The 27,134-nt window shown below is 44.5% G+C and overlaps 1 protein-coding gene across 2 annotated transcripts in view; it reads right to left on the bottom strand.

Moving 5' to 3' along the window:
• Window positions 1-1,243: 1,243 nt before the first annotated feature.
• fam162a (family with sequence similarity 162 member A) overlaps window positions 1,244-27,134 on the bottom strand; it is a 63,510-nt gene continuing 37,619 nt past the window's right edge. For both annotated transcript variants that reach the window (XM_088360307.1, XM_088360308.1), the window contains exons 4-5: window positions 11,091-11,199; window positions 1,244-5,975 (exon numbers count right to left, since the gene is read on the bottom strand). In XM_088360307.1, the coding sequence (XP_088216433.1) occupies window positions 5,859-5,975; window positions 11,091-11,199 (226 nt within the window). In that variant the 3' untranslated portion in view covers window positions 1,244-5,858. The remainder of the gene's footprint in view (window positions 5,976-11,090; window positions 11,200-27,134) is intronic.

Raw genomic sequence — 27,134 nt, 5'->3', positions numbered from 1 at the left:
TCACTTGATACAGGCAGTGGCTATTGCTCGTTGTAGGTCGCCTGGCCATTGTCCAGGGCCTTGCAAGGGAATCAAAGGCCATTACAGTCGTCAGGAGGACATTGAATGGACAGCCGGCCCGGTACAGCGCCGGCCCGTACTACTCACCGCTGACGGCTCAGTGGACTGAATTTCACATCTGCACACGCTAATACATTCAAGGGGGCAACACTGTAGGCGCTTTAATTTTGTTGCATGCTTTGTTTACTTGTTTTTATATATACCTCGTTATGTCTCCTTATCGGTTTACCTCATTTATATACATGTCTTTATTTCACCTACTTTCTTACCTCACGACCTGTTTATGGTGCAACGCATGCAGGTTGTCGGGTTTGCTGTCTGTAGTTTGAGCTCTGCTACCTTTTGTGAAATGTGATGGGTGTCGGGGCTCCGTTGACCTGGCTGACGCCAGGCGGATAGGGTCCCTGGGGGGTAGGATGGACCTCCCTCTTTTTCCTCGTCATTAGATTGGCGAGGTATTTTTCGACGGCGGTCCGACAACTCTTTGGGGCTTCTGACAGGCCACGGCAAAGTTTTTGTCTCCAAATTGGCGGTGTTGTTGATGTAATACCGAAGGGGTGTGTGCGGACGACGTCAATTGGTTAACAGGGGTGCGGGATTCAATCTTGGTTAAGTGTGGTTCCTGTGAAGCCTCAGACTGCTGCCAGGGAGTGATTTGGTTTTAAATTAGGTTGAGCTATCCTAGTTAAAGTAACCCTAAGTAGCGTGCCTTGGGCATGATTTAGGATGAGACAAATAGGTCCAAATTGTAGACGAAAACCATAAAAGGGAAGGTTTTGAATGTTTACCGATGTCATTTCTTGTCAGACCGTTATCGAGAAACTTTTTGTGTCTCGAAGGGGGGATTATGTAGTATATTTTTATTCAGGTCTTATGTATATTTCACTTGTAAGCCTAAGTGTGATCCAGTCATGTTCGTGCTGGATTTTTGGGCTCTGGTCCAGGAATGCAGACTTACTGGCGCCAGCACATATGGATGCAGATGTTTATCATCAGTAAGACACAGTAAGGAGAAGGCGTAGAATCGGTAAAGCAGACTGGCGGGTTATAGATCATCCAGCAGACCTCGTGTGCGCGTGCCCGAGTGAAGGCTCGGGAAACGCAGGTGTCAGGTTCAAAGTGCTAACTGAATATCTGAATAAGAGAAAAGGATCAGCAGACAAAAAACAAGTGAGGCAGAATATTGATTTTTCTCGCGAGGAGTGCGATACAGATTGCTTTCTACAATCTGACTACACTAAATATCTGTTTACACTCTCGCTCTTTTTATTTGGAATGCCCTACCCACAGTGTGAGACGATTAGCCCCTAAGGGTGAGGGGAAAAATATTTTGGGCTTCGTCTCGTAAGAAAAGAAACAAAAAGTAATGCACAAAGTGTTGCGTGCAGATATGGCTATATCAGCAAAACAGTTTAAGCAATATTCCGAGAGATAAAAAGAGAAAGTGATGTTCTTTAAGATCAGAGGGTTCATGACGCATCGTTTGATGTGTTGTTTTCACGATCTGTTCTGGTGGACGTCATTTTTCTGCTGAGATGTCAGCAGTATCTTGTTTGACACAACCGTCATCTCGCCCCTGACTCAGCCGTAATCCTTCTGTTCTGTTGTACAAGATAAGAATAAGCAAGGCAAAGCAGCAAGCATACTGAGCAGTAACATTATGAATAAGTACTCATTAGAGAACGCATAATAACATTTATATACAATTTTTCTAACAGCAGGGGTATAAGTTTTCGGGCTCGAAAAGACAAAGGGACATCGACATTTTGCTAGGCGATAGACACTTCATTCTGACATCGGTTGAATAAAATAGCCGCGTTTCACTGACGTTTTCCTTCCCCGAGCCAGCCACCTTTCCACCACCTGCTTTTGAAGACCAGCAGACCACCGAAGAAAATCCCCCACAATAGAAAAATAAGTTTGCACATTTTACTCTAAATTATACGCATGCAAATTTTCAAAGGAGGATTGTAATATACTTTTTCACATTCATCGTCTAATTCCACAAATTAATTCTTCATACAAATAGGTCTGTGATTCAAAACCTAGAATTGAGGAACTGGATGCAAGTCTCGGAAAAATGTTAAATCTCCAGGATCAGATAGGCTCACTGTACACTTTTACAAACACTTTTGGGATACAGTCCCCCCCAAAAAGTCCCAATGATCGTCGTCACACACACACATCTGGGTGTGGTGAAATTTGACCTAAAAAAAAGTTAAAGTTAAAGTCCCAATGATTGTCACACACACAACTGGGTGTGGTGAAATTTGTCTCTGCATTTAACCCATCCCCGAAGGGAGCAGTGGGCAGCAGCAGTGCCGCGCCCGGGAATCATTTGGTGATCTAACCCCCCAATTCCAACCCTTAATGCTTAGTGCCAAGCAGGGAGGCAATGGGTCCCATTTTTATAGTCTTTGGTATGACCCGGCCAGGGTTTGAACCCACAACCTTCCAGTCTCAGGGCGGACACTCTACCACTAGGCCACTGAGCTGAAATTTGACCTCTGCATTTAATCCATCCCTGTGTGATTTTGATCCATCCCCTGGGGGAGAGGGGAGCAGTGAGCAGCAGTGGTGCCGCGCTCAGGAATCATTTGGTTATCTAACCACCCAATTCCATCCCTTAATGCTGAGTGCTAGGCAGGGAGGCAATGGGTCCCATTTTTATAGTCTTTGGTTCATAAAAACGGACTTGGACGGATTTGCGTATGAATGTTGTGGTGAATTGTCTTCGGTGCTCAGCTGGTCTTCAAAAGCAGGCGATGGAAGGTGGCTGGCTCAGGGAAGGAAAACTCCAGTGACACACGGCTGAATGACAGAATGAAGTGCCTCACGCCCAAAGAAAAATTGTTGAGTGCCCGCCCCGAGTCTTCCAGTCCCCATGCTTTATACCAGGCGACTCTTGACGCCATCGCTTTGCCTAACAGCTGCGGGTTGACCCCTAGCTCGCTTATTCGTTCTTCAGGCCCTATATGGTCACCTTCTCGTTCTTTTCTGGTCAAAAACAACTGGCCATTCTATAGTCTGTCGTCGGTAACTATACATTACTGAAACCAAACCCCAATATCCCGCACGAACAGGTCTATGCCTGATCTGGTACATGACCCCGGCCTTATGAGGGAAACATACAAGGAATAGGGTCAGAGTAAATATATACTACATCAATTGTTCACAGCAAGCGCCTCAGCATTTACACCATGATGATGAGCCACACATTTATCATATTTATCACTTTGTTCAGTGTCCTGCCACAATGGTGGGCAACCTAATCTGGTAAAACAGTGTTTCCCAACCACTGTGCCGTGGCACACTGGTGTGCCGCGAGAGATGTTCAGATGTGCCGTGGGATTGTCCAATATTAATTACGGACCGCAGTGTAAACAGAATTGCCAAACCACTGGCATCGGCACATATTCGGTTTATGTCTGTTGCTGTGTGCTTTTGCTAACAGTGACAGACACTATGACAATTGTGGTGCGTTTGTGGTCCGATGGAAATCAGAGCATACAGTTCAACCAGAGAACCTGGATATATATATATATATAGGAATAGGACTTTATGTCTTTCTTTGTAATATAACTGATTTTAATATAGAAGCTGGTGTAACACTTAACAGATTTTTGTTGGTGGTGTGCCTCGAGATTTTTTCCAATGAAAAGGTGTGCTGTGAATGAAAATAGGTTGGGAAACACTGTGGTGTAGTTATAGGTAGCTAAGGGTAGCTAGCTAAGGTTGATACTTAGCTACATTTCATATACTTGCCATTATTTAATAGCACTATGATGTTTAAATAAGGTATATTTATTTAATCAGAAAATGCACATGAATTTACAGTAAGATTCGTGTCCGCTCCAATCAGCGCCTCGGACAGTTCACTCTCTCTGCTCCTGCCCCTCCCATCTTGTCATGCTGTGAGCAGTGCTGATTTACCGCACCTGCTTCCACCTTCTTGTAACCTCCTATGTGATTAAAACCCGCATCCCGGTCACTCTGTCAGATCGTCCCTTGCTGCTCCCTGCTTCTTTCTGTTCTAGTTGCCGTATTCTTGTTGCCGACACAGACAGTAATATTGTAATGAAACTTATTACCTTCAAATGCAAGTACTGGTAACTGGAAATATGTAATGCATTACATTTCATAAGTAAATTATGTATACATCTGGCTGTAGTAGGAACATATTAAAGCTGTTGCGTAGTTGGTGAGCCCCCCTACTCCCTCAGCACAAAACCAAGTCAGCCAGTGACAATCATCATCCGCCGTCAGCAGGTGAGAAATGACTCAAATTGAGCAAAATGATGGCCATTGAATTTATGCCAAACTCAGGAGCCAGCAAGAGGAAAGGCACCCAAGTCTTTTAAGAGGATGCGGTTCAGGTGAGGAATACATAGGGCATGCCCTCTTTTCAGCTTCATTACATTCAGAGTGCGTATATGAATGCATATCATGAATCTGTAAGTGACGTACTTAACAATACATTGTACATTGGAGCATATTCTCCTGTGTGCGTGAGTCAGAAAAGGAGCACTGCTGCGATGATTCTCCCATCAACTTATAAGTGCGACAATCATACAAGCTCTGTTGCTGATCACTTATGTATGTTTTAATAGAAAAGATGCCCTGAAGATTCGTGACTTGTAGACTTGTTGCGCTGTCATGTTGTGGAGAGTTACGTGATTTGTTTTGCCATTTTGTGTTACAATTTACATTTCTTGATGTTTATCATACCAAAATGTGTGCAAAAAAAAAAAAAATCAATATTTTTTTTCTATCAGTATTATGGCCCCATTGGCAACTACAGTGGAGCCTCGGTTTTCGAACGTCCCGGTTCTCGAACAAATCGGTATTCGAACAAAAAATGTGAGATTTTTTTGCTTCAGATGTCGGACGAAATTCGGTTGTCGAACCTCGGGAGATGAGCCGGGAGGACCCGCATGCCAACTGACTCCGTTCGTTATTACGTTCTCTTTACTCTGAGAATTGCATCAACTCTAATCATGCCGCCAAAGAAAGCAAGTAGGAGCAGTAAAGCCATCCTAAAACACAAAGACGCTCCTAAAGCAATGCGACACTGAGCGCCCGGCGTGCTGCGGTTGCGCGATCGGACCAAATTAAGCTCCCTGCGCACTGAGGTCCATTTAAATTTTGGAAAGTACATTAGGACTTTAAAAATATTTTCTAAATTTTAGTGACCGCTCTGTCACAATAATGCGACTAGTGCAGTGCAATTGCACGGTGGGCGGTGCGCTGCAGTTGCGCGATCGGACAAAATTAAGCTCCCTGCGCATTGATGTCCACTTAAATTTTGTAAAGTACAGCAGGACTTTAAAAATATTTTCCAAATTTCAGCGACGGTCTGCCACAACAATGCGACCAGCGCAGTGCAGTTGCGCAGTCGGTGACGCGCTACGGTTGCGCGTTCGGCGGTGCGCTGCAGTTGCGCGAGTGGACAAAAATGCGCAAATGAAAAAATGCTTAAGAAAGGCGTGTTTTTTTGGGCTTGGAACAGATTGATTTTTTTCCCCATTATTTGTAATTGGAAAATATGATTCGGAATTCGAATGATTCCCTTCTCGAACAGCCTTCTGGAACGGATTGTGTTCAAAAACCGAGGCTCCACTGTATTTAGAGCTTTGGCACACATTTTCAATTCAACTCATCTCATTCAGTTTGGATGTGTTTGAAGACAGACATGAACATTTATTCAGTTTAAATATGCTTGAAGAAGGACGTGACTATTTGAGTCTAGTTTATTTTTGGTGGTTAGATGATTCTCATGCAAACACGTTCACCCTGCATCACTGAGCCTTATCCGGCAAGGCAATGGTGCTTTCCTGTTCTCTCTGTAGTTCCTCCTTCCATTTGGCCTTCCTCTCCATGTTCTGACCTGTCAAGGACTCATTTCTGCCAGCAGCCTGAAACAGAAGAATGGAAGACTTCACGGTACAATACAGTGGAAGCGCCAACATCCAAACCCCTCATCATTCATCAATCAACAATGAAATCATCCAAGAATGCAAAAAAACTAGTGCAAGAAACTACACCTAGGCTTCATTCTCTCAACAGACGACTCAAATGTATGGCAGCAATCGCAGACGATCCAAATGAATTCACAAAAATCTGACCAACATCGAGAGTCCTAGCAACACAAAGAGATGAAAAAATAGACAAGCTGACAAGCATGTGGAAGCGTGCCACTCTGCAGCAAGTGCCTGAAGCTAACAAACTTACTTCTTTAGTCATTGTAACAACAAAAAAGGCAACTGCAAAACAGCAGTCACAGAGGAACAAAAATGGTACAATAGTGTTCAGAATAGTATTGCTATGTGACTAAAAGATTAATACAAGTTTTGAGTACATTTTTCATTGTTAAAAACAAGGTACCAGTAGATTCGCACAAATCCAACAAGACGAAGATGATATGGACACTCTTAACTCTTTCAATGCCAAGTGTTATCAATATGACAACACCAAGAATTGCAGCCGATTTTATGCATTTTCACTTATCTTTCAAGGCAGACAGAATATTGTATGTGATAGATAGATAGATAGATAGATAGATAGATAGATAGATAGATAGATAGATAGATAGATAGATAGATAGATACTTTATTGATCCCGGGGGGAAATTCAGTTGCCAGCAGTATGAATTAAATTAAATACATAGAGAATAATCATCAGACACGACAAAAACGACAAACAAAACAAGTGGAGAACAGTAGATGCAATAGATACCTACGATTGAACAAATAACCAGCAGACAAAAGTGTCAATATGTAAATACCGTATTTTCCGGACTATAAGTCGCTCCGGAGTATAAGTCGCACCAGCCATAAAATGCCCCAAAAAGTGAAAAAAAAAAACATATATAAGTCGCTCCGGAGTATAAGTCGCATTTTGGGGGGCAATTTATTCGACAAAATCCCACACCAAAAACAGTCATGAACGAGCAACAACAGGCTAAACGATAGCAACACCAGGCTAAACGATAGGTATGCTAACGTGACAAACACAAACAAAGAGCTGAGAACGGGCCTGACGTAACATACAGAGTGATTAAGGACAACTATTACATGAATAACATGTTTATAAAACCATCGGTGTCACTCCAATTCATTAGATCCATCGATCGTTCGATACGATAGCAACAGGCTAAACGATAGGTATGCTAACGTGACAAACACAAATGAGGAGCTGAGAACGGGCCTGACGTAACATATAGAGTGATTTAGGACAACTATTACGTAAATAAAATGTTTATAAAACCATCGGTGTCACTCCAATTCATTAAATCCATTGATCGTTCGATACGATAGCAACAGGCTAAACAATAGGTATGCTAACGTGACAAACACAAACGAAGAGCTGAGAATGGGCCTGACGAAACAGAGTTATTAAAGAAAACGATTACATGAATAATACGTTTATAAAATCATCGGTGTCACTCCAATTCAGTAAATCCATCGATCGTTCTTTGTCAACAATGGGTGCGCGCGGCTGAGGGTGCTTGCACTTCAAAATATTCCACAGGCTCATATAACGATAGATAAACTATATTTCAAATAACTTTAATATAAGCAATAATATTATCAAACCATCCGTGCACTTCAAATCGATTAAATCCATCGATCAAATTCCTCGTCCTTTGTCAACATCGCCGTGCGTGCGCCTTGATGTCAGCCTCGTCTTTATTCCACAGATCTAGTATATACCGTATTTGCCGGTGTATTGGTCGACCTTTTTCGATCCAAAATCGACCGAAAAAAATCGACCTCGACCCGAGTCATAAAATTTAACTTCGTATTCATCGCTTCAAATGTGATGGTAACCAAGGCCGTTTCTCATGCATCTCATTGTGCGTTGCACTTAGAAAATTTGAACCGGGCGGCGTGCGCGAGTGCGCGGCCCGCTGGAAGTCGAATGAGGCGCCGCCACCACCTCCGCGGTGCTTATAAACAGCCGATCCGCTCGGCGGGGGCTATTTTCGGCCACTTGGCTCGTGCGCACGGCCTCCCGGATGTGCCGGGCGGGTGCGCGAGCTCGCCGGCCGCTGGAAGTCGAATGAGACGCCGCGACCACCTCCGCGGTGCTTATAAACAGCCGATCCGCTCGGCGGGGGCTATTTTCGGCCACTTGGCTCGTGCGCACGGCCTCCCGGATGTGCCGGGCGGGCGCGCGAGCTCGCCGGCCACTGGAAGTCGAATGAGGCGCCGCCACCACCTCCGCGGTGCTTATAAACAGCCGATCCGCTCGGCGGGGGCTATTTTCGGCCACTTGGCTCGTGCGCACGGCCTCCCGGATGTGCCGGGCGGGTGCGCGAGCTCGCCGGCCGCTGGAAGTCGAATGAGGCGCCGCCACCACCTCCGCGGTGCTTATAAACAGCCGATCCGCTCGGCGGGGGCTATTTTCGGCCACTTGGCTCGTGCGCACGGCCTCCCGGATGTGCCGGGCGGGTGCGCGAGCTCGCCGGCCGCTGGAAGTCGAATGAGACGCCGCGACCACCTCCGCGGTGCTTATAAACAGCCGATCCGCTCGGCGGGGGCTATTTTCGGCCACTTGGCTCGTGCGCACGGCCTCCCGGATGTGCCGGGCGGGTGCGCGAGCTCGCCGGCCGCTGGAAGTCCAATGAGGCGCCGCGATCTCCTCCGCGGTGCTTATAAAGTGCCGATCCGCTCGGCTTGGAGCTATTTCCGGCCTCCCGTTGGTGCCGGGTGGCGTGCGCGAGCTCGCCGGCCGCGATCTCCTCCGCGGTGCTTATAAACAGCCGCATGCGCACGGCCTCCCGGAATTTGAACACATTTCGTCAATAAATTTCGCATATTGAATTTTGAAGTTTAATATAATGCAACAATTGAGCTCGACTTATACAAAGGATATATCATAAAATCGTAAATTTCCGTCGAATTTTAGGGGGTCGACTTATACACCGAGTCGACCTGTACACCGGCAAATACGGTAACTATATTGTAGCGTTAACAAAGTGCAAGGATCGACGTGGGTTTGGTAAACGTTTTTTTATTAAACAAAACAAACTTCCAAGCGTGTGGCGGCGTGGACTTCAAGACACGAGAGCCCCATGGCATAGGACCGGGCGTGCGTAATGGCCATGTGCAAGCCCCATGCACCGTTCGCGGACAGCCACTCGGCCGAGCGCCGGCCCCCGACTCAGTCGAGTAGGACCGGGCGTGCGTAAAAGCCATAATAGTTTTTCAAACCTTCTATGTCACTCCAAATCCTTAATTCCTTCAAAATCTTTGTCCTCCGTGTCACTTAGAAATGATCACCGCTAATGACGCCGGTAGTCCTTACGTGGGTACGTTTGTCCTTTATGTAAACAATCGCCGCGCCGCGCCGTGCCACTGACGTCACTTGAAATAGTAATCCATTGGTACATCACGGTTCTCCAAACTTTCTTTCTGCTGCTCGATTACTGTTTTCAGCTGCATATTTTACAACTTGAAGTTTGTAACCTGCAAAATATGAGTTTCTTTTTGGTGCCATTTTTCTTGAGCCCACCCAGTTGATGAGTCACGGCCAACGGTGAAATTTAGAGCGCCCTCATCAAGTTTCGTCTGAAAATATAATTTTTTTCAGATGTAGTTTTTTGTTTTGTTTATTTGGTTGTTTTATCAAAGTCAAAGTCTGCTTTATTGTCGAAGACACACAAAGAGATTGAAATTGCGTTCCCACTATCCCTCGGTGAGATAGTACACATATGCATACAAGCAACACAAAAAACCCCCCAAGAAGGCACAAACAATGAATAAATAAGAGTGTTGAATAAATGATAAATAAACAAATAATAATAAATAATAATAAATATAAGAGGAGCAAAAATGGAGCAAGTGTACATACAGCAGACAGTGGACTTGGATATGGTGCTTTAAAGGGTTAATTGCTTTATTTGATGTTTTCTCTATTTTTCATGTTTTGAATATGTTCAAGATAAAGATATAAAAGCATGTGAAGAGATCAACTATACTAAAAATAACATGGGAAGTGGTCAACTATACTTGTAAGTAAGTGATGTCTTAATGATCAAGTAAAAATTTGTGAAAAAAAACATAAGTCGCTCCTGAGTATAAGTCGCCCCCCCACCCAAACTATGAAAAAAAACGTGATTTATAGTCCGGAAATTACGGTACAAAAAATTGAAAAAAAGTTAAAAACGGACAGTGCACGCACAACCACAGTACCTGATGGGCGCATACATGATGTGATCAATGTTAAGATAGTTTGATGGACCAGATAGTGTTTGCAAAAAAACATTTTTTTTTGGAGCGTATGGGTCTGCCCAGGGCACAAAAGTATCCAGCACCGCATCTGATTAAGTTTACACAATTACAGTATCCACCAGTGTGGCAAAAAGTAAAGTTAAAAAAGTAAAGCTGGCTTGGATGTCCTCACCCGAGCCAGGTGAAGACGGCCAAACATGTTATGGACTACCACACTGCTGACATCATCACATGGGCTCTGCATGCGTGATCCAAATTTTTATTTGGCTGATGTGGGACTGATATCCACTATTAATACATATTGGATCTGGACACCCCATATCATTAACATGATCAGTGTCTGAAAATTTATTAAACATGAAAGTAATTTCAGCAAATTTTCAGGCATTAAACTGGTAGCCCTTCGCAATAATAGCTCTCGCTCTCAAAAAGATTGGAGGCCACTGCATGCATTGGTAACTGGTCATTGGTAACGCATGGGTTGGTAACTCCGGTCCTCGAGGGACGGCGTCCTGCATGTTTTAAAGGTCTTCCTGACGCAACACACCCTGATTCAAATGATCAGGATTGTTATCTAGCTTCTGCAGACTAATTGCTAATTATCTGACTATTTGAATCAGGTGTGTTGCAACAGTAGGTCATAGAAAACATGCAGGACACCGGTCGGCCCTTGAAGACCAAACTTGCCTACCTATGCTCAGCTTTGAAACTTCTACTATTTTTGCAGTAAAATAACCCCCCCCCCCCACACACACACAACAGAACTCACTGTGTGCGAACACACAAAACACTCACCTGTTTGCCCAGGAGGACCATCAACAAGCAGGCACCTATTGTGGCTGCCATCATCACGTAGCAGGCTTTTACTCGCACTTTGTTTCTGGCAGCATCAAGCATTTCATACCTGTTGCACACACAAAATGCAACAAGTCATTTCAGCAATATACTCCTATTATGGTCAACGTTAGTAATATACTACTCCTTTGAGGGCCAAATGTGTCTTGGATAGTCCACTTACTGTAATTTCCGGACTATAAGTCGCGACGTTTTTCCAAAATTTTGAACCCTGCGGCTTATAGTCAGGTGCGGTTTATATAAGATTTTTTTTTGTGATTTTTGTGATGATTTGATCACTTTTATACACTCGTAAAAAGGCTGTGGACCACTGTTGTGCGGTATCTTGAAGAAAAAAAAACAAAAAAAAAAACTATTTTGAAACACTACTATGGCTGCTGCTTATTCTGGCTGTGTTGCTTGTGACTATTATGAGCTTTAGTAGGAATGCATGCTAGGTGACCTGCGTCAAAACCCTTTCTCTTACTCTGCCATGTGACTCAGAGATTACACAAAGCAGTGCACACTTCCGTGTTGCTGCGGTACTACTGTTGCGTCACAGGCAATGTTTAGAAAGACATGTTCAAGTATGTTATTAAAACGTTAAAAAGGCTTTCTATGTACAGTCTTTCTTTGTAAAAAACTCATGTGCACGTGCGGCTTATAGTCCGGTGCGGTTTATGTAAGAAAACAACTAAAATATCCCTGAATTTTAGCTGGCGCGGCTTATCGCCCGGTGCGGTTTATAGTCTGGAAATTACGGTACTGTTTAAGAGGGTGTTTTTATTTTTTACCACTGGTAGTTGTAATTGTATGTATATTTTAGAATTTACTTCAAAATTCAGCAAAACTGCTTTAATCCACATGATCATAGCTTGTCAAAACTTCACACACTTAATGAGAGTCCTGTACCGAAAAAAATCAACAAATGTAGTTTTTATCGTACCTCAATTATGCACATACTGGCTCCAGCAAGTAAAGGTTTTGTTTTGTTTTGTATTCCTACTAGCGGGTCAACCAGATTGACTTAATATTTCCTTGGAAAAGTGTTAAGGCCTTCATGATGCTTGAACATGGACTTTTCGCAAAACACTGATGCCGTGAGTTCCCCAAGAAAACATTGCTAAATTTGAGGGTCTAAACATGCAGAAAAACTCATGAAGCTGGACATACATCAGGCTGTATTACCGTAATTTTCGGACTAAAAGTCGCTCCGGAATATAGGTCGCATGAGCCATAAAATGCACCATAACGTAAAAAAAACCATATATAAGTCGCTCCAGAGTGCAAGTCGCATTTTGGGGGAAATGTATTCGACAAAATCCAACACCAAGAACAGACATGAACGAGCAACAACAGGCTAAACGATAGGTATGCTAACGTGACATAAACACAAACGAAGAGCTGAGAACGAGCCTGACGTAACATTCAGAGTTATTCAAATAACTATTACATAAATAACACGTTTATAAAACGATCTGTGTCACTCCAATTCATTAAATCCATCGATCGTCCTTTATGGAAACGATGCTGCGTATGTGCCGCTGACGTCTAAATATTCTAAATATTCCACAGACCCATATCACGTTATAAAGTATATACTATCAAATAACTATCACATAAACAACAATATAATCAAACCATCTGTGTCACTCCAAATCATTAAATCCATCGATCAAATTCCTCGTCCTTTGTCAACAACGCCGCGCGTGCGCCCTGACGTCAGCCTCGTCCTTATTCCACAGATCTAGTATATAACTAGAATATTATAGCATTAACAAAGTACAAGGAAAGACGTGGGTTTGGTAAACGTCTCTTTATTTAACAAAACAAGAGTTCAACGAGCCAACAAGTACTGAACTGTAACGATAAAAACATATACAAGTTGCTATACGAAATAAAATATATCAAATAACTATAATATAAATAGTTCACCACCACACGGCCCCAAGCACCGGCGTGGACTTCCAGGTGTGTGGCGGCGTGGACTTCCATCCCCGGAGGTGGCACTTCCAGCCACGGAGGTGGAGGAGAGCTCCATAGAACAGGACCGGGCGTGTGTAAACGCCATGTCCGAGCCCCATCCACGGTCCCCGGACAGCCACCCAGCCGAGCGCCGGCCCACGACTTCCATCCACGGAGGTGAAAGAGAGCTCCGTAGAGTAGGACTGGGTGTGCGTAAAAGCCATGTCCGAGCCCCATCCACCGTCCCTGGACACCCAGCCAGCCGAGCGCCGGCCCTCGACTTCAATCCACGGAGGTGAAAGAAAGCTCCGTAGAGTAGGACCGGGTGTGCGTAAAAGCCATCATAGTCTTTCAAACCTTCTGTGTCGCTCCAAATCATTAAATCCTTCAAACTCTTCATCCTCCGTGTCACTTACAAACAAAGCCGCTAATGATGCTGGTAGTACGTGGGGCCCTTCGTCATCCCGTGATTGAATCTGTCCTTTATGTAAACAATCGCCGCGCCACTGACGTCACTTGAAATTCAAATTACAGTAATCCCTTGCTACATCGCGGTTCGTTTATCGCAGTTTAACTTTTTTTTTCTTGTTTGGAATTTGTGAAAAAATTCACGTACGTATAAGTCGCCCCCCACCCAAACTATGAAAAAAAACGCGACTTATTGTCCGAAAATTACGGTAGTTTATTATTCATTTAAGTAATGGCTCTGTGAACCCCTAATAATAATAACAATAATAATAATAATAATAATAAAAGTAAAAAAATAATATAATATGAAATAATAAAATAACAGCTCTTCATATGAATCCAGAAGTTAACCATGATTTGTTTCCTCCTCAAGTCTAAAGGTATCTCACCCATCTCCACCTGTAGGTCACCCACTGGAGAAGTTTTAAAAGCTCCACAACATATCCTCAGAGCCTGGGCCTGTATTACACAACCAGTCTTTTAAAAGACGACGTTGCTGCTGACCCATAACTCACACGCCCATAAACAGCCCTCATTCAAAGCGCTACACATATTTATACAGGCCTACAGTAAATGCACCAGAGGTGCAAGAGTGTTTCAACTTTGTCAAAGAGCCCCAGAGGGGTGAAAGAGTGTTACCGAGTGCATACGAATTCTCGAAAAACAGCCCTATTAAAATTGACATACCAGACGTGAGAGAGTGGCACAAGCCTACCAAACAGTCAGGGCGTGTCAAAACTCAAAAAGAGATAAAAAACAAAAACAAATAAAAAAGACTCTCTCGATACATATATATTTAAAAAAAAGTGACAAAAAGGACCCCTCCGCGAGTCGTCACCTTATCGTGGTGGAGGGGTTTGTGTGCCCCTATGATCCTAGGAGCCATAATGTCGGGGGCTTCATGCCCCTGGTAGGGTCACCCATGGCGAACGGGTCCTAGGTGAGGGGTCAGACAAAGCACGGCTCACCCAAGCCCCTTATGATGAAAAACATAAATGGACTTTGTTTTCCCTCGCCCGGACGCGGGTCACCGGGGCCTCCCTCTGGAGCCAGGCCTGGAGGCGGGGCTCGAAGGCGAGCGTCTGGTGGCCGGGCCTTCGCCCATGGGGCCCGGCCGGGCATAGCCCGAAATGGAAACGTGGGTCCCCCTTCCCATGGGCTCACCACCTGTGGGAGGGGCCGAAGGGGTCGGGTGCAATGTGAGCTGGGCTCTTGGGACATGGAATGTCACCTCTCTGGCTGGAAAGGAGCCCGAGCTGGTGTGCGAGGCAGAAAGATTCCGACTAGATATAGTCGGACTAGCCTCCACACACAGTTTGGGTTCCGGTACAAGCCCTCTCGAGAGGGGCTGGACTCTCTTCCACTCTGGAGTTGCCCACGGTGAGAGGCGTCGAGCAGGTGTGGGTATACTTATTGCCCCCCGGCTGGGCGCCTGCACATTGGGGTTCACCCCGGTGAACGAGAGGGTAGCCTCCCTCCGCCTTCGGGTGGGGGGACGGGTCCTGACTGTTGTTTGTGTCTATGCACCAAACAGCAGCTCAGAGTACCCACCCTTCTTGGGGTCCCTGGAGGAAGTGCTGGAGAGCGCTCCTTCTGGGGACTCTATCGTTCTACTGGGTGACTTCAATGCTCACGTGGGCAATGACAGTGAGACCTGGAAGGGCGTGATTGGGAGGAACGGCCCCCCTGATCTGAACCCGAGCGGTGTTCTATTGTTGGACTTCTGTGGTCGACACGGATTTTCAATAATGAACACCATGTTCAAACATAAGGGTGTCCATGTGTGCACTTGGCACCAGGACACCCTAGGCCGCAGTTCGATGATCGACTTTGTAGTCGTGTCATCGGATTTGCGGCCGCATGTTTTGGACACTCGGGTGAAGAGAGGGGCGGAGCTGTCAACTGATCACCACCTGGTGGTGGGTTGGCTCCGATGGTGGGGGAAGATGCCGGTCCGACCTGGCAGACCCAAACGCTCTGTGAGGGTCTGCTGGGAACGTCTGGCAGAATCTCCTGTCAGGAAGAGCTTCAACTCCCACCTCCGGCAGAGCTTTTCCCACGTCCCGGGGGAGGCGGGGGACATTGAGTCTGAGTGGACCATGTTCCGCGCCTCCATTGTTGAGGCGGCCGACCGGAGCTGTGGCCGTAAGGTCGTTGGTGCCTGTCGTGGCGGCAATCCCCGAACCCGCTGGTGGACACCGGCGGTAAGGGATGCCGTCAAGCTGAAGAAGGAGTCCTATCGGGCCGTTTTGGCCTGCGGGACTCCGGAGGCAGCTGACAGGTACCGGATGGCCAAGCGGAACGCGGCTTCGGCGGTTGCTGAGGCAAAAACCCGGGCGTGGGAGGAGTTCGGTGAGGCCATGGAGAATGACTTTCGGACGGCTTCGAGGAAATTCTGGTCCACCATCCGGCGTCTCAGGAGGGGGAAGCAGTACAACGTCAAAACTGTTTACAGTGGGGATGGCGTGCTGCTGACCTCGACTCGGGACGTCGTGAGTCGGTGGGGAGAATACTTCGAAGACCTCCTCAATTCCACCTACACGCCTTCCATTGAGGAAGCAGGGCCTGGAGACTCTGAGGCTGATTCTCCAATCTCTGGGGTCGAAGTCACTGAGGTAGTCAAAAAACTCCTCGGTGGCAAGGCCCCGGGGGTGGATGAGATCCGCCCGGAGTTCTTAAAGGCTCTGGATGTTGTGGGGCTGTCATGGCTGACACGCCTCTACAACGCTGCGTGGACATCGGGGACAGTGCCTCTGGATTGGCAGACTGGGGTAGTGGTTCCCCTCTTTAAGAAGGGGGACCGGAGGGTGTGTTCCAATTACAGGGGAATCACACTCCTCAGCCTCCCTGGTAAGGTCTATTCAGGGGTGCTGGAGAGGAGGATCCGTCGGGAGGTCGAACCTCGGATTCAGGAGGAGCAGTGTGGCTTTCGTCCTGGCCGTGGAACAGTGGACCAGCTCTACACCCTCGGCAGGATCCTCGAGGGTGCATGGGAGTTCGCCCAACCAGTCCACATGTGTTTTGTGGACTTGGAGAAGGCGTTCGACCGTGTCCCTCGGGAGGTTCTGTGGAGGGTGCTTCGGGAGTACGGGGTGCCGAGCCAACTGATAAGGGCGGTTCGGTCCCTGTATCACCGATGCCAGAGTCTGGTCCGCATTTCCGGCAGTAAGACGGATTCGTTCCCAGTGAGGGTTGGACTCCGCCAAGGCTGCCCTTTGTCACCGATTCTGTTCACAATTTTTATGGACAGAATTTCTAGGCGCAGCCGAGGCGTTGAGGGGGTCCGGTTTGGGGACCTCAGCATCGCGTCTCTGCTTTTTGCAGATGACGTGGTGCTGTTGGCTTCTTCAGGCCGTGATCTCCAGCAATCGCTGGAACGATTCGCAGCCGAGTGTGAAGCGGTCGGGATGAGGGTCAGCACCTCCAAATCCGAGTCCATGGTCCTCGATCGGAAAAGGGTGGAATGCCCTCTCCGGATCGGGGATGAGATCCTGCCCCAAGTGGAGGAGTTCAAGTATCTTGGAGTCTTGTTCACGAGTGAGGGGAGGATGGAGCGTGAGATCGACAGGCGGATCGGTGCAGCGTCGGCAGTAATGCGGACCCTGTACCGGTCCGTTGTGGTGAAGAGAGAGCTGAGCCAAAAGGCAAAGCTCTCAATTTACCGGTCGATTTACGCTCCTACCCTCACCTATGGTCACGAGCTATGGGTCGTGACCGAAAGAACGAGATCTCGGATACAAGCGGCCGAAATGAGTTTTCTCCGCAGGATGTCCGGGCTCTCCCTTAGAGATAGGGTGAGAAGCTCGGTCATCCGGGAGAGACTCGGAGTAGAGTCGCTACTCCTCCACGTTGAGAGGAGCCAGATGAGGTGGCTCGGGCATCTTATCAGGATGCCTCCTGGACGCCTCCCTGGGGAGGTGTTCCGGGCATGTCCCACCGGTAGGAGACCCCGGGGACGACCCAGGACGCGCTGGAGAGACTATGTCTCTCAGCTGGCCTGGGAACGCCTTGGGATCCCCCGGGATGAGCTGGATGAAGTGGCTGGGGAGAGGGAAGTCTGGGAGTCCCTCCTAAAGCTGCTGCCCCCGCAACCCGACCCCGGATAAGCGGAAGAAGATGGATGGATGGATGGTTGGATGGATGGAGTCAAATTAAATGATGATGAAATCATATGTAGTAATACAACACTTTACTACACATGGATTCTCTAAGTCGTACAATTGAGTAAAATAAAATATACATTTTGATTTTTATTCAAATTTCTAAGATTTTTGCTGTAAACGATCAGAAAATGATTGAAAAGTGACTAAAGAAACTACAAGAAAGTGAAAATGTCTAATTATTTGCTAGATTAGTCGCTCCCCGTCCGGGAAGGCCATCCATTTACTTGCTCAACTAGTTGTGGAAGCAGTCCAATTGCCACGAAAAGTATCTATATGCACGTGTGCAGTGCACACACACAAGACTGACAAGGTGTCAAGAGGTAACAAGCTTGCAGACAGAACCGCAAAGCTGCAGCGCAAAAGACACTTCAAATTTTATACACACAAGTAGTAAATGAAATCACTGACACATTTTTAAAGATGTACAGCAACAAAGTCCAAAGACTAAAATTCAATCATGAACAAAACGAGAGGCAAAAGTGGAGAATGACGTCTATAAATGACCAGAAGGCAGACCTATCCTCCCGAAGAACCTATACAAATGGGCAGCAATATTGAGCCATGGTGTGTGTCACATGGATCAAAAGGAGGGTTTAACATGTGCTAAACACAATCCACAGGTTTATACTGCCTGGTCATAATAGATGCACTCTCAAAATGGTTTGAATTGGCTTCAACAAAAACACTGAATGCCTTATCAATTTGACCTTTGCAGTGTGATCTGCTGTGACACATCTGGACTGCCCTGGAGAAAGTGTCATGTTTATATGTGTATTTTGTCAACAACCGCTGTAGATGTGAACGCATGGAATGAATATATCTAGAAAGAATGTGGATAATTTGTTTCAGGTAACTTTAAGAGTAACTGATAAAAGAAACGATTGATTGCTAAAATAAAACAAGCTGCAAAGACAAAAAAAGAATAATATTGAATATGTTATATGTATGGGTTTGCGACCGATTCTTTACGTTGTAAAATGTTGTGTGAAATCTGTCGTGTTTACTGGATTGTGAAATGTGTAACAGAGCGTTCTATAAAATATCTGTTGAGAAATAAAAAAAAAAAGAAATGAAATCATTGCTTTCAGAGAATGTGAAATTTTATATGTATTGACATGCTAAGATCTGGGAAAAAGCTGGGAAAAAAAACAATGTCTTTAAATTTGAGAGGAGACGATGATCTGACTGAAATTGATGCAATTGGAGTCCCCAGAGGAGTTCCTGATTAATAAGAATTAATTGACCAAATTGGATGGGATGGGAGTCCTCCATTTGCTGCTGGTAAACGATGAACAAGAACGTGGACGGGATAAAGTACATCCATTACAACATGCAGAAATTGGGCATTTGGACACAAGCGAGACTTGAGGCATTTCACGAACAGCGAGCCACGCCTTCCCTAATGAAAATCCAGAGCCGCGATGCTCTTATGTTGTTGTCTGAGAAAGGAGGGGTCTGCGCAATGTTCGGAGAACAATACTGCACCTTCATCCAGAAAGACACCGCCCCTGATGGGAGCCTGAAGGCGATTGCAGGCCTGCAATTCCTCAACACGAGGATGAAAGAGCAATACAAGTGGATTACTGTTTTTGGGAAGTATAAAGCCCTTGTGTCCTCAATTTTAATATCAGTTGCAGTGTTTGCTGCTATGCTCACCTTGTAAAGATATTGCTGTATACCATGTCTTCGTGCTCTGTTTAATAGTCTCATCACTATAGCAATATCGCCCATGGAGGACGAGATTGCTCAGATGTACCTAATGTCTGAGCGGCAACATGATGATGATGATGATGATGGCAAAATTCCTGCATCTGTGTTACCAGACTTTTACCAGATCCGTGTGATTCTGAATAATGACGTCGCAACATTTATCATTTGAGTGTAAACATGTTTGTCCTCATGAATGTGATCCAACAACTGAAAATCGAGAAAAGGGGTTGTGTGAATTTGAGCAAATATGTGATAAACAGGAGGGAACTGTTGGAATAATTGGATGGTGAAGCATTGATAAGCCTAACCAAGGGCCTCATAATGTACGAGTTGGGAGTCCCTTGCTTCAACAAAGCTCTCTGTCTAGCTCCAGAGAGTTCCTTTAACTCCCTTCCTTTCTTATCTCACTAGTTCAATTCATAAGAACTTATTTTCCTTTAAATCAACTCTGTAGCTTTTATCTCTAGATTGTTGTTGATCGATACTGTTTGTCTTTAAATGTTATAGAAAAGACATATCCGTTGAAGTAGTTACATATAAGTTATCCCATATTTACTCAATATTATTAATGTGTGAAACTTAGCGAGAAAGTCGAGTTGCATTGTTCCACAGGAAAACGGCACTCAACACGCTTCGAGATATCTAATCAAGGACGAGTCAGCCAACCAGCTGCCAACCGGCTGAGGAGGAGAGGGTAGACTGCAACCAAACTGCTGGGATCACAGAAGGGCGAAGGCCATGTGGCCTCGCACCACATCACATTCGTTAGCTCATCAGCGTTGCTAAAGCTCCAACCTCCCCTCCCTTTCGTGTGTCATGTAACATGGGGGGAAGAGATGGTGCAAATGGTAAAATATGGATTGTTCACAGGAATAAATTGGCAGGGCTGAAATTCCAAATTTCTCCAAAAGATGGCGCCGAAACATGAGACCAAAAAGGGGCCAAAATAAGTTAAGAAATAGAAATAAAACAGGAACACGGTGTCGGATTGTGAGTCACGCATGTACGCACAAATGTGATTTTTACTTTTTGATTTCTTTGCTTGGCTAAAAATGTATTCTGTAACAGCTTAAAGCAATATTGTTAGTCAATTCGATCAAGGGACCCGTCACTATGAGAATAGTGGCGTGACAAATTGTTTGGAGAAGCACAAATGTGATTTTTACTTTTTGATTTCTTTGCTTGGCTAAAAATGTATTCTGTAACAGCTTAAAGCAATATTGTTAGTCAATTCGATCAAGGGACCCGTCACTATGAGAATAGTGGCGTGACATAAATTGTTTGGAGAAGCACAAATGTGATTTTTACTTTTTGATTTCTTTGCTTGGCTAAAAATGTATTCTGTAACAGCTTAAAGCAATATTGTTAGTCAATTCAATCAAGGGGCCCGTCACTGTGAGAATAGTGGCGTGGCATAAATTGTTTAAAGAAACAGATCAAAGGTTTGGATTTTTATTTCAGAGTTAATTGGAGCGTAACTTTAAAAAGTTATTCTCATGAAACAGGAAGTGAAGAATAGAGGAAGTGAAAGGTTTTACCAGGGGCTAGCTGTACATTTGGTGGAAAGTAATGCGTGGTCAGGGCGGAAACAGCTGCTGAAAGGCAGCAGGTGTACGAGCGTGGGAAAACTGACCAAGTCTTACCCCTATAGGAGCGTGGGAAAAACTGACCAAATCCTATAAGGCCGTGGCAAACTAGGCGGTCTTACCCTATAGAGAGGATATAGGTACCAGACAAGTCTATAAAAAGTCCTGCAGGGGCAGCTACGGGGCTTTTTCCCCCAAAGAGCGCTCATACGTGAAAAAGCCCAAGGGAGTTTCAAGATTTTTTCCAAAGTCCCGGGATCTTTGTGTGAGACACAGGATCGCTGGTGAATTAACTTGGATTTACTCCAAAGAATTGGACTGGACAACTTTGCATGAGGAACTAGGTGAGGGGAACGACTTTTCTGTATTTTAGCGAGGGGGGGGGTGTGTGTGTGTGTGATAGCCATTGGGTCGCCGGTCCCCTCGAGGCCAGCCTGTTTCTCTAATTTGGATTTTAGAAGTAAGATCGAATTGATCACTCGACTTTGCTTCCACCAAAAATAGCACGCAGCTGGTATCTACTTTTTCTCTCTTTCATGAACTGTGTTTTGCAATCGAATTGTTCTGGGATTGAATGATTTTATTAACACGGGTATCAGTGAGTGAAATTGTTCGGTTTCTGGAGTAATTGAGATTTGTAATTCTATTTCATGTTTCTTCAATAAATGTGTTTTGTATATTCATCTACTTCGTTGTGCGCTGATTTGTACTGAATGTGCAATCGATTGTTTGGGGTTGATTTGACAATTAGATTAATGTGCGGGGGGTTATTATGGTATAACATAGGACCGTAATAAATAAAAGTAACATCAGACAATTTTAGAGAATTAAATAACTTTCGTAGTCATTTGAGACACGAGTGAATTTCAATCCGTTTGAAAGTTTGCTTCGTCTGAATAAATTAACAGAAGTGCTTAAATCGGATTATTGGTTTGGTGTAGAACTGAAAGTAATTTAATTATTTGAAGGGCGCCGGCCCGTTTCCCCTTTTGACGGGCCGCGTAAAAAGTAACTCCGAACATGTTAGAGAATTAAAAAGGTTTCGTAATTATTTAAGGGAAGAGTGAATTTTGTTAAATGTTAATTCGTTTGAAAATTTACTTCCTCTAAATAAAATAACGACGGTGGTTAAATTAGATTATTTGAGTTGGTGAAGGATAAAAGTATTTCGATTGTCCGTCGGGCGCGGCCCAGTTCCTAATTTTGTCGGGCCGCGTCAAAAGTTAAACAGGACACGATCGAAAAATAGACTTGCCTTCCAAATTAATTACTGGGCAAATCTAAATAGAGTAAGACATTTTGATTCGTTTTAAGAAAGTTATTATTCTTTTTAAAGCAATCGAGTGGGGTGAAGCACTCCGACAGTTAAGTGCCAGATCTACATATAAGAAGTTAGAATTAATAATGTAAAGTGCATTAATGTTCTTCATAAATGCTATTATTGTCACACTTTTATTAATTCGATTCTCTTTCGAATAAACAAGTTGGTCGGCTCGCTGCTTGAGCGACCAAGTAGAACGGACCCATATCAACATTTACTTCGGCAAAACTAGTGCTAGGGTGCGCTATAAAAACGAATCCCTGAGGTCTTAACAAAGACATCTAAAAATATCCGTAACATAAAAAGAACTTTAAACAGTAGCGGGGAGCCATCAATACGATGCGGTCACTTCGAAGTCTTGCCTCGAATTGAGTTACTCGGCTCGAGCTTCGGGTGACTTGAGAGGGATTGGCGTCGTACAGAAATTAGATTGATTCCGGTGGAGTTAATTTAACTCGGGTGGTTAGAGTACGGACGAATCTCCGAACCCGGCTAAGACAAACCTGTTACCGGGAAGCCGGGGGCACCTTATTGAAAGACGTGCGTTTGACAAGTGTAGCAACACCTTTGTAACCAGGGCAACCAAAACATTAAAAAACGGAAAACGCAGAGTAAGAACTCTGAGTTATCGGAGAATGTAACTGAGCATTCTCGTAATTATCCTCGCGAGTAAAACGAATACTGGTTGTCTTCTCCTCTTTGTTTCAGGGTGTGGATAAATGTCTGATGGTATTAGACCCGACAGATAAACATTACTAGGGAAGGCATGCTGCATTTGCAGCCGAGCACCCAGCTGGGAGTGAGAGAAAAAGTAAAATTGCATTACTGCTGGATAAATTAGAGGACCGCAACAATAGATTTAATTCCACTACTACTGCTAGTTTGTTGCAACCCAGGAGATAATAAAGCATGGAAAACCATTCACAGATGGTGAGTAGATAAAGGATTGTTCATTAAAATATAAGAGCACCTATTTTCTGACTTCAAAAACAAAACAGAGATAATACAGAAAATTAAAGACATGTCTCTTTACGCAAAGACTGTGAAAGAAAGGGCCATTTAAATGGCAGACGTCACCAATGAGCTAATCAAGGACATCAATTGAGCTCCATCATCCTCAGTTTCCTGTGATGAGTCGCCTGATGTGATCGATATAGAACAGGTAGAGCTATTATGCAGATATGTGAACCCTGTTGGGCCGCAAGAAGAATTGATTGAATTAATACCATTGAAAGGCCAAACACGGGGGGAAGGACATATTTGAGCCTGTGCTTAAGTGTTTAAATGACAAAGGAATTACCACCAACTACCTGATTTCAGTGGCTACAGATGTCGCACCCAGTATGAGAGGATTACAAAAGGGGTTTGTGACTTTGCAATATCTGCTTGCATATCATTGCATTTTGCACTAAGAAGCACTGTGTGCACAAACATTCCCACCGGAGTGTATGAAGGTGATAAACCTTGTCATCGAGATGATAAACAAGATAATTGCCAAAGCTATAAACCACCATCAGTTCCGTGCATTGCTAGATGAAGTTGACAGCAAATATTTCGATCTCCTGCTGCACAACAAAGTCCGATGGCTGTCCAGGGGTGAAGTTTTACGCTGCTTCGTTGCTAGTTCAGAACATGTGAAAACATTCCTGAAAAGCAAAGACCTGGGGGGTATTCCAGAAAGCGGGTTATGTGAAAACTCTGAGTAAGTTACCCCAGAAACGAGGGAAACTTTGAGTTATCCATTCCAGAAAGAGAGGTAACTTTAACTCTGGGTAGGTTACTGGAGTAACTTACTCGGTGAACATAACCTGCTCGCTGGCAGGTTTACTGTCAGAGCCCCAGAGTTTCAATGTCTCCTCCCACACAAAGAAAGCAGTTACCGTATTTTCCGGACTATAAGTCGCTCCGGAGTATAAGTCGCACCAGCCATAAAATGCCCCAAAAGTGAAAAAAAACATATATAAGTCGCTCCGGAGTATAAGTCGCATTTTGGGGGGCAATTTATTCGACAAAATCCCACACCAAAAACAGTCATGAACGAGCAACAACAGGCTAAACGATAGCAACAACAGGCTAAACGATAGCAACAACAGGCTAAACGATAGGTATGCTAACGTGACAAACACAAACAAAGAGCTGAGAACGGGCCTGATGTAACATATAGAGTGATTAAGGACAACTATTACATGAATAACGTTTATAAAACCATTGGTGTCACTCCAATTCATTAAATCCATCGATCTTTCGATAAGATAGCAACAGGCTAAATGATAGGTATGCTAACGTGACAAACACAAATGAGGAGCTGAGAACGTGCCTGACGTAACATATAGAGTGATTTAGGACAACCATTACATATATAACATGTTTATAAAACCATCGGTGTCACCCCAATTCATTAAATCCATCGATCGTTCTCTGTCAACAATGGCTGCGCATGGCTGAGGGCGCTTGCACTTCAAAATATTCCACAGGCTCATATAACGATAGATAAACTATATTTCAAATAACTATAATATAAGCAATAATATTATCAAACCATCCGTGCACTTTAAATCCATTAAATCCATCGATCAAATTCCTCGTCCTTTGTCAACATCGCCGCGCGTGCGCCCTGACGTCAGCCTCGTCTTTATTCCACAGATCTAGTATATAACTATATTGTAGCGTTAACAAAGTACAAGGATAGACGTAGGTTTGGTAAACGGCTCTTTATTCCACAAAACAAACTTCCAAGCGTGTGGCGGCGTGGACTTCCAGAGACGATAGCTCCATGGCAGAGGACCGGGCTTGCGTAATGGCCATGTCCGAGCCCCATGCACCGTTCGCGGAAAGCCACTCGACCGAGCGCCGGCCCCCGACTCAGTAGAGTAGGACCGGGCGTGCGTAAAAGCCATAATAGTTTTTCAAACCTTCTATGTCACTCCAAATCCTTAATTCCTTTTAACTCTTTGTCCTCCGTGTCACTTAGAAATGATCACCGCTAATGATGCCGGACGTCCTTACGTGGGTCGCGCCGCGCGGTGCCACTGACGTCACTTGAAATAGTAATCCATTGGTACATCACGGTTCTCCAAACTTTCTTTCTGCTGCTCGATTACTGTTTTCAGCTGCATATTTTACAACTTGAAGTTTGTAACTTGCAAAATATGACTTTCTTTTTGGTGCCATTTTTCTTAAGCCCACCCAGTTGATGAGTCACGGCCAACGGTGAAATTTAAAGCGCCCTCATCCAGTTTCGTCTGAAAATATATATTTTTTTAAATGTAGTTTTTTGTTTTGTTTATTTGGTTGTTTTATCAAAGACAAAGTCTGCTTTATTGTTGATTTTTTTTTTTCATATACCAAGACACACAAAGAGATTGAAATTACGTTCCCACTATCCCTCGGTGAGATAGTACACATATCCATACAAGCAACACAAAAAAACCCAAGAAGGCATTAACAATGAATAAATAAGAGTGTTGAATAAATGATAAATTAACAAATAATAATAAATAATAATAAATATAAGAGGAGCAAACAGACAGTGGACTTGGACATGGTGCTGTAAAGTGTTAATTGCTTCATTTGATGTTTTCTCTATTTTTTATGTTTTGAATATGTTCAAGATAAAGATATAAAAGCATGTTAAGTGATCAACTATACTAAAAATAACATGGGAAGTGGTCAACTATACTTTTAAGTGATGTCTTAATGATCAAGTAAAAATTTGTGGGAAAAAAAACATATATAAGTCGCTCCTGAGTATAAGTCGCCCCTCCACCAAAACTATGAAAAAAAACGCGACTTATAGTCCGGAAATTACGGTAATCACAGATTGGCCGTTAATTCAAAATCTGATCGACATGGAAGCCGTAAGTGGCTTTATTGTACTTTTAAATATGTTATTGTATTTTAAACACTTTTAAAAACATTTTAAAGTGTCAAAGCTCCTCTCTGTTCTTGCGTGCTGGCCGACTGATGCGCCCCAGTGGCCCAGCGCGAGCGCATCCCCACAAGACTTTTTTATAATTTTATTTGTAAACAATTGTATTTTTAAACATTTAAACATTTTAAAGTGTAAATGTGTCACAGGTCTGCTTTGCTCTTGCGGTGCTGACCGGCTGACGCACCCCGGCAGCCCAGCGCGAGGGCATCCACACATTGCCCAGAGGCATGCCCTGCGCTTAGTGCTCATTGCCGGCCGGTGTCCCAAATTCTGGACGACAGTGCTTATTTTTCAATGTGCGGTTACGCTTACTGCCGTTGTCCCAACTGTTTCTGCACGGCGGTGCATTTTTCCTTTGAGCGCGGCTATGTCACGTGTTCGCTCTCACCCTGCTGGCTTATGGCATCACGCGCTCCCCCGCACTAGACCTCTGAGGCGCGTCGCCAATACGGAACTGCTAATCGTCAGTCCTCACAGTTTTGTCTATTTTGACACGCACGCCTGGCATCTGATTCTCGTTTTACTATGAACTCTTACTACTACTATGAACGCGATGTAGACAACGAAGGGCCCCACGTACGACCAGCATCAGTAGCGGCTTTGTTTGTAAGTGACACGGAGGACAAAGAGTTTGAAGGATTTGATGATTTGGAGTGACACGGGTTAGACAAACTTGTTATTTATGTTAGTTATTAGTAGTTTCACATTGTGTTGGGAGAAATATACTCTTTATCATTGGATTCTATGTATCTACTTTTGTATGCAAGATTCTCCGCAGTATGTGACAGTCTGGCCTCGTGATAATGACTTGGGGGCATATGGCCGGCTAATGACTGGAGTCATGAGCCGCGCTATACAATA

Source organism: Syngnathus floridae, chromosome 18, assembly GCF_059516105.1.
Source record: "Syngnathus floridae isolate MCC-2025c chromosome 18, RoL_Sflo_1.0, whole genome shotgun sequence".
In the NCBI taxonomy this organism is placed as follows: domain Eukaryota; kingdom Metazoa; phylum Chordata; class Actinopteri; order Syngnathiformes; family Syngnathidae; genus Syngnathus; species Syngnathus floridae.
Note: the sequence above shows the minus strand (reverse complement) of the source record. Positions and strands in the feature narration are given on the sequence as shown.